This window comes from Hemicordylus capensis, chromosome 2, assembly GCF_027244095.1.
Source record: "Hemicordylus capensis ecotype Gifberg chromosome 2, rHemCap1.1.pri, whole genome shotgun sequence".
In the NCBI taxonomy this organism is placed as follows: Eukaryota; Metazoa; Chordata; class Lepidosauria; order Squamata; family Cordylidae; genus Hemicordylus; species Hemicordylus capensis.
Genome location: NC_069658.1, coordinates 350,054,247 through 350,066,781, shown reverse-complemented (window position 1 = coordinate 350,066,781; position 12,535 = coordinate 350,054,247). Strand labels below are relative to the sequence as shown.

Genomic DNA, 12,535 nt, shown 5'->3' with positions numbered 1-12,535 from the left:
TGGGCTGAGGAATTGCCCTACTTAGGAGAAGTATGATTTGAACTCTGCCTAGGGATTGATCACAATGCTGAGTGCTGAGAATCTGCTGCTCTGGTATGTTGGCTTGCTTCAAAAATTCTGGTTGATTCTCTGGCTGCCTCAGAAACTAAAGCTGTGGCCTTCTTTAGAACTTTCATCCCTTGTTCCATTGGGACTTCTGTACTGTTGTCATTTGCTCAGAAATGCTGACTGGGGCCTCTTTGTTCTGTGGATATACTTTCTGAAAATTAAAAGCAGGTGTGTTTTGTGAGAAGTAGTATGAAGCTTGCAGTCAAGATATGCAATTAAAATGTGTAAACCATAGCTGAGAGCAATATCTATGAAGAGTTATTTTTATCATTCTAAAGTTGTAAAAATCATGTTTTGAAAGTTCATTGACATACATTCTGTCTCTTAAGATAAGCATGTGGCTTTTGTTAAAATGGTTCAGTGGGCTCCAAAGAGACATATTAAGGTCTCTCTTTACCAACCAGAAATGATTTCTACATTTGTTGCCATGGGTTAGCATGTGTTTGGATTGGATTTGTCCTTTTTGTGGGAGAAAAGGTGGGAATAATAAAAATCCATAATAAACATGATAAATGGCTTTCATATCGGAGCCAGGTCTGTCAAATTCTGAGGAAAGAGGGTGGGGTTTTTGGTTTTTTGGGGGGTTTATATATATTTCAGCCAGCAGTGACTCCTTGGAGGGCACTAAGACTTCCAAGGCAAGTGCTAAATCACTTAGTGAAACAAGCATTCATATTTTAGCTGATTTGGACAAGCTGCTGCTGCCTTTAAGGAGGTGTAAGGTAAACATTGAAACTATTAGAATATTGTATCTTAAGTGTTCTGGAAATGAAGTTTGCAACTAGTACACTCACTCACTCCCCCTCAAGAAAAGTGAAGAACAAAACATTCTAATAACTGGAATATTTCCATGCAGGAGTATTCCTATATGCTATGTCTCTGAAAGAGATGCACTTTGTAGGAGACCGGGGCCAAGATCCAAAGCATGTAGAGAAATGCAGCCAGTTTTCCCTGCCCACTTAAATCCCTTGGATCACATGTTATGGTGCTCTGGAACATCCTTTGACTTTTAGAAGCAGTTAGGGGTGCAAAAGGCTGCAGTAGGAAGGACAACTTTTCAAAGCCTGTGTTGTGTTTTGGATCTTAGCTTAAGGCTGCAATCCTGTGTAGACTTATTTGAGAGTAAGTCTCATTTAATTCCATAGGACTGACATCTGAGTAAACATCAGATTGGGCTGTATGTGTGTGTACAGTCTGATGCTATGCAGAGTCGTGTGTTTACTTCCTTACTATCAGTAGACTTTGGTGTGTATAACTGCATAGGATCACACTGCTAATTACTTCAGGAATACAAGCATATGTGTCATGTCATAATTGTTTCTGTTCACTACACCTAGAGCCTTTCAAGGGAAGCTAGATTGCTCTCAGTAATACACAACTCTTGATATTCTTCTTTCAGATCACGATCTAAAGAAAAAGTGGAAGGTGTTGAAGTTAACAAGGAAAAGAAAAAAGAGAAAGAAGACAAAGAAGAAGAAAAAGATAAAGATGTTAATGTATGTACAGTCGCAATAACAAGGCAAAGTTATCTCATATTTTACCAGTTTAGTATTTCTGAAGTCTGGGCAAACTCCCATTAGTTTCCATATTGGATGGAACACAAGCATTTATTTAAAGCTGTGCTTTCTTCTGGACATAATTGCTCAACAGGATTTCATAGCAAGTAGGATGTAGTTGGGATGTGAGTGATTACCACCTGATGCTATGACCACAGACTCTTTGAATTACAGCTGTGGGATTGGAACCTATTGTTTTTCCAGTCTCTTATTTCTTGCATTCTGCTGTGCTATCCAGTAAAACAGATCAGCTCTCAAATGACATTGATCCTCTAGGAAAATTTCTGTCTCTGATTTCCTGTTCCTATCCGTGATCAAAATCTTGCAGCAACTTTTGACTGTACTTTTAGTTAGCTGTTAGGTTGTGGAAATGTCAGTTTCCCACAATTTGGTTGCATTGGGTGAAACTGGAAACTGTATTTTGCCATATTCAAGCTCTCATAGTAGGTTGGTCTTGTGTTTATTGACTTTAGTGGGAGTCACAATTGTGACTAAATTGTCACTGATGAGTAACTTTCTGTTTATTGCTTTCTTATTTTCTGTAGAATTTTGATCAGAACAAATTAGAAGAGGAGATGAGAAAACGAAAAGAGAGAGTGGAGAAATGGAGAGAAGAACAGCGTAAGAAAGCTATGGAAAATATAGGAGAATTGAAGAAAGAAATTGAAGAGATGAAACAGGGGAAGAAATGGAGCTTAGAAGATGATGATGGTATTAATTTCTTACACTACTCCATTGGAGGAAAATAGGCTTTATTTTGCTGTTGAACATTACCCCATAGCAGGCATATTTCACATTGGGTTGGTTCCTACAGAGTGTGAATGGAAAGGAAGTTAATGCAAGTGAACCTTCCCACCCACAGTGGTGGGCCACTGTGTGTAACAGGATGCTGGACTAGATGGGCCTTGGGTCTGATCCAGCAGGGCTGTTCTTATGTTCACCCCCTCCTCAGCATGGCAGCCCCTGGTGCCTCCTGCACTGGAAATCCGTGCCTTCTGGAACATGATGGCATGAAAGGCAAGCAAGGCATGGGACATCAGCTTAATGTCACCCCTCCCCTTGGCACAAATGGAAGTTACTTCTAAGTACTTCAAGAAATACTTCGAATCCAGCCCACTATTTCTAATTATATCTGAGTTGAGGGGAGAAATTGAAAAAAGGATACATTGCACTCTCAGGTCATGTTGGATATTGGCTCGGATCGGACAGTAGTTCTTGGGTCAGAAAGTGCATATAATGCTGAGTCTGTATATCCTCCTTCCTCAACTTGGGCACTTATCTGTGACAAAGAAATCCAGGCTTGTTTAAAGCAGTTTTGTCTGTCATCCAAACCCAGGTATTATGGTTTGTTTGTGGTATACAAACCAGGATATGAAACCAGAGGTCCTGATTTCGTATCCTGGCTGCTAAACCATAGTTAAATAGTAGCTCTTAGGTTCAGACAACCTATGAAGCTGTGTTCTAACAGGCCAGGATTCCTTTGTGTGCAGGGAAGGTAACAGAGGAGAGAGTGTGTGAGCTCAGTTTCCTTTGGTTTGCTTTCCTGATGCAACAGACCATAAGCCCTCTTCAGACATTAGTATGAAGTGACATTTGCACTTACACAGCTGAAAGTGGGTAGGAAGTCCTGCCTTGGTGAGAAAGGTAGAAAGTCCTGCCTTGGTGAGTGAATGTCAGCCACGCCATCTCTCGAGCTGCTCATGGTTAGAGTGTCGGTGTGAAAAAAGGGAAATGTAATAACTGTGATGGCTGATGCTTAAGTGATTAGCAGCCTCAGATAACCAAGGCTGCGAATAACAGAAGCAGCAACTGTCACAGTTATAATGCATCCCTTTTCACACAAACACTGCTGTAACCATTAGCAGCTAGAGAGAAGGAGTGGCTGACTGAACTCCAGGCAGGATTTTCTACCTGCTTTCGATGCTGTACTCATGAGCGCCATTTCTTCTAAATTTCTGAATAGGGTTATAGTATGCTGCATCATCTGAATGTGTTCCAGCAAAATTTTATGCTGGAATATGCCCCCACCCATAGGGATGACAATTCAAGGAAGATAGATCAAGAAGGCTTGCCTTGTGTATCCCAAAGACTTTGACTGCGTGCAAATGGAAATTCAAAGGAGCACTAAAAATGGAGAATGGAGTAGAAGATCTTGCTGTGCTGGTAGTTTGGAGAAAAAAGCATATAAAAATGTGGCTTGACTTTCTCAAGATGTATGAAGGTTTAGCAGCTCATGACTTGTTCTAATGATGGCTGACGTTCTGTGCAGTGGAACATTGGCATTCCAGACCTGCCAGCGCTTCTGTACAACTTGAAAGACAGCCCTGATGGTGTAGCACCACGGGGCAGCTGCAAAACAAAGCTGCTTTCGTGGCAGTCGTGCAGCACTATTTCCATTGGCAACAACAGAAGTTGTGCTTTGTCACTGCCTGGAAGTGGTTTTAAGGCAGCTGCCCCATGGCACTACACCATAAGGGCTGCCTTTCAGGTTGTGCAGCAGCAGCCCTGCCAGGTCCTGAATGCCGATGATCTGGATAGTGGTTCCATCATTCATAAGAAGTGAGTTCTGCGCCTCCGCAGATCAGCTTCGGGAAGAATTTGTTAGCTCCTCGCGACGCCAACCGCCTACTGCATGTGACTGCGGTACCCTCTAGTGGCGGTTAGGTGTCTCAGCATTCAGTTTCTTTCTGACCGCCATAGCGATCAGTGCTCGGAGACTGTTTGCTCCTCATGTGGAAAGTTTGTAATTCGTTTTTTAGGGTTTTTGGACTTCTGGTTTCGGCATTTGACCATTCTTTTGGACTTCCTCCGATTTGGCATTACTCTGGACTCGGATTTGATTTTTGGAATGGACTGACTACTCTTTCTCTAACTCCTTCGGATTTGACCACGATCTCGGAACTCCCCCTTCGACCTTGGAACGGAACAACTACTGTTTGCCTTAAGATGAGCTGCCCAGGGAAGCCCGGTAAGGCGGGTAATCCCGGCAAGACTACTTTTAAGCGATGTGTTACTTGCCACGGAAAGATCCCCTCAACAGACTGCCATACTCTGTCTGTTTTGCCTAGGGGAGTCGCACAATACGAAATCCTGCTCCGTCTGTGTGACTTTTAGTAAACAGACTCTTAAAAATCGTGCTGCTCAACTTAAAGTATTCTTGTTGGAGGATGCTCTGTTGCCTAAAAAGACTGCCCCGGCAGCTTTGGCTTTGGACCCGGTGTCGAGTGCTCATGCTAAAGACCCAGGAAAGTCAAAGAAAATCTCGGCTTCAGGCGCTTCACCATCTGCCGCTTCGACGTCGAGGGCTTCGACATTGACTGCTTCAGCATCGGCATTGGACCCTTCAGGAACTTTTAAGTGTCCAGAGGAATGCTGGTCTGGATGGAAGAGGGGGCACAAGGAGGATTCTTCGGCACACGGAGCTGCCCACAAGAAGCCTAAACAAAAGCATCGAGATCAGGTTGTGGAACATACTCCTTCGCCCTCGGGACTGCAAGGCTATGTGATCCCCAGGCATCGAGCAGCTTCCTTATCTCCGGCCCCGACGCCCTATCAGTCACCATTGACTCCTGGGCCCAGAGCACACTCCAGCCGATATCGTGATCAGTTGAGGACTCCCAGGCAGGGGTCTAGAGATAGCACTTCAGAATCGAGGGCTCGACATCGAGACGACGTGGCAGTGGCCACTCGCGCTGCTCTCCCTTCGACGTCAAAAGCATCTACATCGACTGCGTTGGATTCGACGGTTGCCGTCATTTTAGATACGGAGCTCAACACAGACCCCGATATCGAACTTGGCATCGAGGATGGTGCTGTACCTTTGGATCCTGTTGTGGTGGAAGAAATTATCCTGGAGCCTTCTCCGATGACACCAGGCGACATGGAGGAGCCAGAGGCTAGGCGCCTAAACCGGATGCTGCTTTCTGAGGAAAGTACACCCTCTACGGGAACCTTTACAGGATTCCATGAGATTGACTACCTCTTTAGGCCAAGACCCGGGACTCCACTACCCAAGACACCCTCCTTTTTGGCTAAGGGGATGCTGGACACAGGACTCTTGCCCAGTGCTGATTGGGATGACTCGGTTCGGCTGTCGGGCAGAGGCTACGCTTTGTTTCGGGAGTGGCTGCGAGAGAGAGAACAGACCCACAGGGTCAGGAAGGAGATGGCTGTCCAGACAGCTTTTACACCAGTGCGGTGCGCAGAAATAGCGGTTCAGGCTTCGGCACCGTTACCGTGGCAGTGGTCCATCTCTCTGCAGGTCAATGTGCCACGGCCCCAGCCTATCACTCCTGCACCGCCTCCAGAGGCAACGCAGTCAAAGCGTACCCATGTATCTATTGCGGTGGGTAACTCACCTGCACCCACAGATGACGAGGAGGATGATGAGGAGGATGAGGATGACTATAACTCTGATTCAACTACGCCTGATCCAGACAATCCCGAGACACCTGCTTATCTTGATGTCGCGGCTGTCCCTTCAACGTCACCAAATGAGGAGATGAAGGGATACCATCAACAGGTGGCAGAGATGGCTCAGGTTTTAGGCCTGTCATTGAAGGAAAAGACCACTGACCTCGAGGACCCAGTTTATAATATGATGCGAGCGGCCTCTGGTTTGAAACCGGTCTACCTGCCTATGCTGCCTCATATCACCAGAGTGGCAGAATTGGCGTGGGAGGTGCTCCAGACTTCAGCACCCACCTCAAAACGCTTGGAGGTCCTGTATCGTGTCCAAGAGGAGGAGAATGCTTATCTGGTACATCACCCTACTCCCAACTGGTGGTGGACTGCGCTACAACTTCTAAGGGTGGCAGGAGGCACAACACACCTGCAGACAAGGAGGGCAGAAAGCTGGATGTCCTGGGGAGACAGACGTATTCGACGGCGTGCTTGTCGATCAAAATTGCCAACTATGTGGCCTGTCAAGCGAGGTATACGCATTCCCTCTGGGAGGCGTTGTTCGATCAACGTGACAAGCTGGAACCAAGCGATTTTGTGAAGAAATTTGAGTCCGTCTTTGCAAAGTCTACAGCGGCTATTCGTCAGCAATTGGCTAATGCCAAGCATTTAGCCTAATCTGAATCCCGCACGTTGACGTCATCTATAATTCTGAGGAGACATGCTTGGCTGCGAGCTACAGGTCTAGGATATGCGTGATCGCATTGAGACTCTTCCATTTGATGGAGCGGGCTTGTTTTCGGACAAGACCGACAACAACATGGAATAATGGAAAAAGTCACAGGTCACTGCACGAACCTTTACCAACCAGCGGTATAACAGATACCGCTCGTATAACCAGTACAATCAGTACCAGAGGCGCCAGAACAACTACCGGCAGACCGATAAACGAGACTTCAGGCGACCCTACCAACGTTATGGAAGCAACTTTAAGCGGCCTTACTATCCAAAGAATTGGCCTAATCAATCCAACCAAAATAAGAGGACACCACAATCAAAGCAGCAGCTTTGATCAGCAGGTGAGCCCACTACCAACTTGCGACTTGCCTCTTCAAAGCTTTATGACCAACAACACAGCAAGGAAAACCATCTCCTTGAACTGTGCCAGAGTAACCATCAAACTGGCAAGCCATGCCCAAGCATGGCACCACATAACATCGGACCAATGGGTCTTACGCATAGTTACGACGGGCTATGCTCTGGAGTTTGAGGAGTTTCCTCCGTTTCTGGGTGTGAAATTCACGTCGGAAACCCCAGTCTTGAAGGAGGAGGTGGGAAAGCTTTTGATGAAGGAGGCAATATCACCGGTTCAGTGGGCTCTCAGCCAGTCGGGATTTTATTCCCGTTATTTTCAAGTTCCCAAGCACGATGGGGGCATAAGACCAATTATGGATCTCCAGGATCTGAACCAATATATCAAGGTACAGAAATTCAGAATGACAACGTTGCAAGCCATCCTTCCACTCCTCCACGGGGAGAATTGGATTGCAACGCTCAACTTGAAGGATGTGTACTTTCATATAGGCATCCAGGAGAACCATCGCAAATATCTCCGTTTCACCTTGGGGAACAAGATATATCAATACAACGTGTTGCCCTTTGGCCTGGTCACTGCCCCACTGGTGTTCACGAAATGTGTGGCAGTAATAATAGCCTATCTCAGAACAAAGGGGCTGTCCATATATCCCTTTCTAGACGACTGGCAGTACACAGGAACAACTGCAAGAGGATGTGCATTTAGTGACGGCCTTGTTGGACGACCTGGGCGTGAGGATCAACTGGGAGAAATCCTTTCTTCAACCAGCACGACGCCTTCAATATATCGGTGCACTGTTGGATATGTCAGTCCAGAGGGCGTTTCTACCGGTGGAACGGTTTGCACGCCTGAGGGCACTCATCCACTTGTGCCAGGCGCAACCGGTGCAAAAGACGAGAACTGTACAAGTGTTACTTGGTCTGATGGCGTCCTGCACCACCACAGTGTTGTATGCAAAGCTGCGTATGCACAAACTGCAGCTTTGGTTTCTAAAAGCTTTCAGGCCAAGGCTGGACCCGCAATCCAAGCATGTGATGCTTCCAAGGGCAGTGTTGGACTAATTGATGTGGTGGACCAAGGAATCGAACATGCTCAACGGTGTCCAGTTCGAGGCGCTAAGACCTTCAGCCGCAGTGACATCCGATGCTTCGCTGCAGGGCTGGGGAGCCCACCTGCTACATCACAGGGTGCAAGGGCTGTGATCACAGAAGGAGAAGGTTCTTCATATCAACTTCCTGGAGCTTTTGGGCGCTTTCAAGGCCCTGGTTGCCTTCCAGGATGAGCTCAAGGGACAGACCGTCCAGCTGCAAATGGACAATACGACAGCCATTGCATATGTCAACAAGCAGGGTGGGACAGTGTCCAGATCGTTATGTGGCCTCAGTTTGCAACTGTGGAATTGGTGCATCGCATGCAGGATTTATCCCATTGCCATTCACATCAAGGGCACCATGAACGTTTTAGCGGACTCATTGAGCAGGGAGCTTGTGCTGGACCAGCACGAGTGGGAGTTGAATCCTGTGATACTGGAGCAGTTATTCCAAGCATGGGGAAGACCAAAGGTGGATCTGTTTGCGACGTCCAAGAACAGCAAGTGCGATCACTATTGCTCCCGGATGGGAGTCGGCCCAGGCACCAAGGGGGATGTGTTTCAGTTCCAATGGAGCCATCATCTGTTTTATGCCTATCCCCCGATTCCACTGCTCCACAGAGTGGTGGCCAAGCTTCTACAGGACGAAACTCAGGCGATAGTGGTTGCACCATGGTGGCCAAGACAGCCATGGTACACGCAGCTACTCAGACTGTCCCAAGGCAGATACAGGCGTCTACCTCAGTGAACAGATATGCTTACTCAAGACCAGGGAAGGGTAGTTCACCACAGCTTATCCGTGATGAACCTCACTGCGTGGAGGATTGGCTGCTAAGGAAGATTCTCCTCAACACCCAGAAGCTGTCCACGAGGCGCAGCTATCGAGCTAAATGGCGTAGATTTAAAGTGCACGCCGCATCTAGGGGATTTGTCCCCAGAGAGGCAAGCCTTAAAGCTGTTCTTCTTTACCTGACCAGTCTGAAACAAAGCGGCCTGGCGAATGTCTCTATAAAGGTTCATATGGCTGCTATATCGGCTCACCATTATGGGTGGGATGGAAAGACAGTCTTCACTCATCCGAGGTGTAAGGACTTTTTGAGGGGCATCAATCTGTACCCGCCAGTTAGGTTGCCGGCTGAAAGATGGAGTCTCTCTCTGGTGCTTTAGTCAATGATGGAGATGCCATTTGAACCTTTGGCAAGTGCATCGTTGAAACTCTTGACCCTAAAGACACTCTTCTTGGTGGCTGTCACCTCGGCAAGGCGTGTGAGTGAGCTGCGTGCGCTCCGCATAGATGAACCTTATACAAAGTTTTATCCAGAACGGGTCATTCATGCATTTAGACTCAGATTTCCACCCTAAAATAGTTTCAGATTTTCACCTTAATACTGAAATTGTGCTGCCTACCTTTTTCAGGGACCCAACGACCGCTCTCGAGCGGGCGGTGCATTCATTGGATGTTTGTAGGGCACTACTCTATTATTTGAGGGCCACTAGGGATATTCGCAAAACACCTCAGTTATCTGTTGGCTTGCAAGGCAAATGTAAGGGGTATTCTCCTACGCACCAGAAGTTGTCATTCTGGTTGGTAGAGCTGATAAAGAAGGCGTACGACCAGCAAGGGGTCAGTCCACCAGCTACCATCAGGGCTCACTCCACTAGAGCTTACACCACGTCTATCTGGCATTCGATTAAAGGATATCTGCGCAGCAGCGACGTGGTCATCTCACCAGACATTTATAAAGCACTACGCCGTGGATCTGCGTACTGCTAGGGCAGCAGACTTTGGATGGGTGGTCCTTAAAAGGGTTTTACAGTGACTTGCAGTGCTTACCCACCACCTTCTGGGTAGCTCATAATTCACCCACTTCTTTTGAATGATGGAACCACTATCCAGATAAACAGGTTGCTTACCTGTAACAGATGATCTGGTAGTGGTTCCATCATTCATAATACCCGCCCGTCCATTCCCGCTGGCAAGCCACTGTACTCTTGACTTTTTGTACAGGATACTTTGCCAACCAGACCTGGCTGCTATGTCAGCCATCTAAGAAACTGAATGTTGAGACGCCTAACCGCCACTAGAGGGTACTGCAGTCATGTGCAGTAGGCGGTTGGCGTCGCGAGGAGCTAACGAATTCTTCCCGAAGCTGATCTGCGCAGGCGCAGAACCCACTTCTTATGAATGATGGAACCACTACCAGATCATCTGTTACAGGCAAGCAACCTGTTTTTCCACTGCGTGGAATTTCGGCCTGTGTGTGTGTGTGTTGTAGAGACGAATGAAGGGAATAAGGTGGTGCCAAGTTGGACCTGTATTTTATATATTTAAAAAACTATTATTCTATGAAGAGTGTTAACTTTTTAAAATTAAAAATTTATAAACTTAAAAAATAATTTGCCTAGAATATGTTTGCAGTAGTTTTAAAGGAAGATGCTTATAAATATAAACATTTATCCTGGCACATCTAAGTTCAGTTGATTGGATTATACAGGAAATGCAGGGTCTTTGAGACAGAAAGTCATCTTATGTTTTTCCAAGTCATTCAGTTTGCAAAAACATTTTAACCATTTTATCTATGAAAGCATTGTTTATCTTTGTACAATAATTTGTATTCCAGAATAATTTTTATTATAAACCTCTCTCTTTGCATTAGATGATGATGAGGAAACCGCAGAAGGGGAAAAAGAAGGTAATGAGATTGAAGATGAAGAACTGGATCCGCTAGATGCATATATGGAAGAAGTCAAAGAAGAAGTTAAGAAATTTAATATGAGGAGTGTAAAAGGTGGAGGTGGAAGTGAAAAGGTACATTTCTATCATATCACTGTTCAGGCTTTTCTAGGTTATAAAATACACACATAGTTACCGTTTGGCAGCAGAGTATAAAGCAAGGCTAGAAAAATGATTTGCTAAATGTAGAGCATTTGCTAGTACTTAAAATCTGACCAAAAATAGGCTTTTGAGTATTTAATCTGAATGACATGAAATCAAACGTGGTATTTTGTAGGGTTATTGGGAAGAGTTAATAATTTCTAACTACTGTGACCTTTTCTTTTTAAAGAAATCTGGGCCAACAGTTACTAAGGTAGTAACTGTAGTGAAAACCAAAAAAGCATCTCCAGAGACAGAAAAGAAAAAAGGAGAGCTGATGGTCAATGACCAGGATGCAATGGAGGTAACTAAAATGTATTGAATTGTTTCTTAGTCTCACTTCAGGGAGGTCTTTCAGAAAATACTGGGGAGTCAGACTGTAATCAAGGCTATGTGTATTCTGCACTGAGGAAAATCAAAGTTTTCCCATCAGAATCATGGAAATTAATTATGTTTTGCCTGTACCGTATAATATATTCAGATGAATATTTTCAGAGAATATGGAATCTTCTGGCATGACTGAACGAAGTGTGCCGGAGATTAGAATGAGCTACCAGCATAGTTAGGAGTGCATGGAACAGTAGATATGGGAAGTAGGCACAGTGGTTCTCTGCCTAAGCACTGGAAGCCTTTCTCATCTTTCCTGTATTTAGAATAAAAACTGAGATTCAGTTCGCCATATTCCATGCTGGATGAACTGAGGCAGTCCCAATTACAGTACAGGTGGATCTTGTTTTCTGTGATTTCGTGTATCTGTGGTCGGGGGAAAAGACACCCGACTTTGGCATACATGACACCCCCCCCAAACACACACACACACCCCACGCCGACCACAAATATCTGTGGGTTGGGGTTGGAGGTGACCGGAAAAGACCATGGAGGTCATTTCCAGCTACCATTTTCTTTAACAGAGCCACAAAATGGCTCCCGTCCATAAAAAAACCAGAGAGAAATGCCAAATTTCAGCCGATTTGGGGCCACAGTAAGACTCGAGGAGCAGCAGTGCAAGGTAAGAAGCCCCCCCCCATTAAATTCGACTGATTTTCGGCCATTTTCAGCCAACTGAGAACCTAACCTCTACAATCGCATAGGTTCCCTTAACTTGATATTCACAGTTTCTATATCTGTGGCTGCAGCCCGGAACGAAACCCCCACGAATATACAGTCCACATGTATATGCTTTTTAGAAAGCACTTAGGAAGACTTCTGTACATGTTTTGGAAAATGAAGGGAAAGTTGTAAGGGATTGAGAGATGTTCCACTGGTGGTGGAAGGGGCAGCCATCATACGCAGGTGGATAATGAATCCAGAAAACCTGGAGACTTTGAGATATCTTTAGAATAGAAGAATTAAGTGACGGTCATGCCTGGCATAGCTTTTGTAGATAGCAAGGCAAGATAAGTGCACTC

General features: G+C 45.7%; 1 protein-coding gene across 2 annotated transcripts in view; it reads left to right on the top strand.

Annotated features, from left to right (window-relative positions):
* Nucleotides 1-12,535, top strand: part of DDX46 (DEAD-box helicase 46) — an 84,803-nt gene that overhangs the window by 17,215 nt on the left and 55,053 nt on the right. For both annotated transcript variants that reach the window (XM_053293575.1, XM_053293574.1), the window contains exons 5-8: nucleotides 1,508-1,604; nucleotides 2,210-2,375; nucleotides 10,909-11,060; nucleotides 11,317-11,430. In XM_053293575.1, coding sequence (XP_053149550.1) covers nucleotides 1,508-1,604; nucleotides 2,210-2,375; nucleotides 10,909-11,060; nucleotides 11,317-11,430 — 529 coding nt within the window. The remainder of the gene's footprint in view (nucleotides 1-1,507; nucleotides 1,605-2,209; nucleotides 2,376-10,908; nucleotides 11,061-11,316; nucleotides 11,431-12,535) is intronic.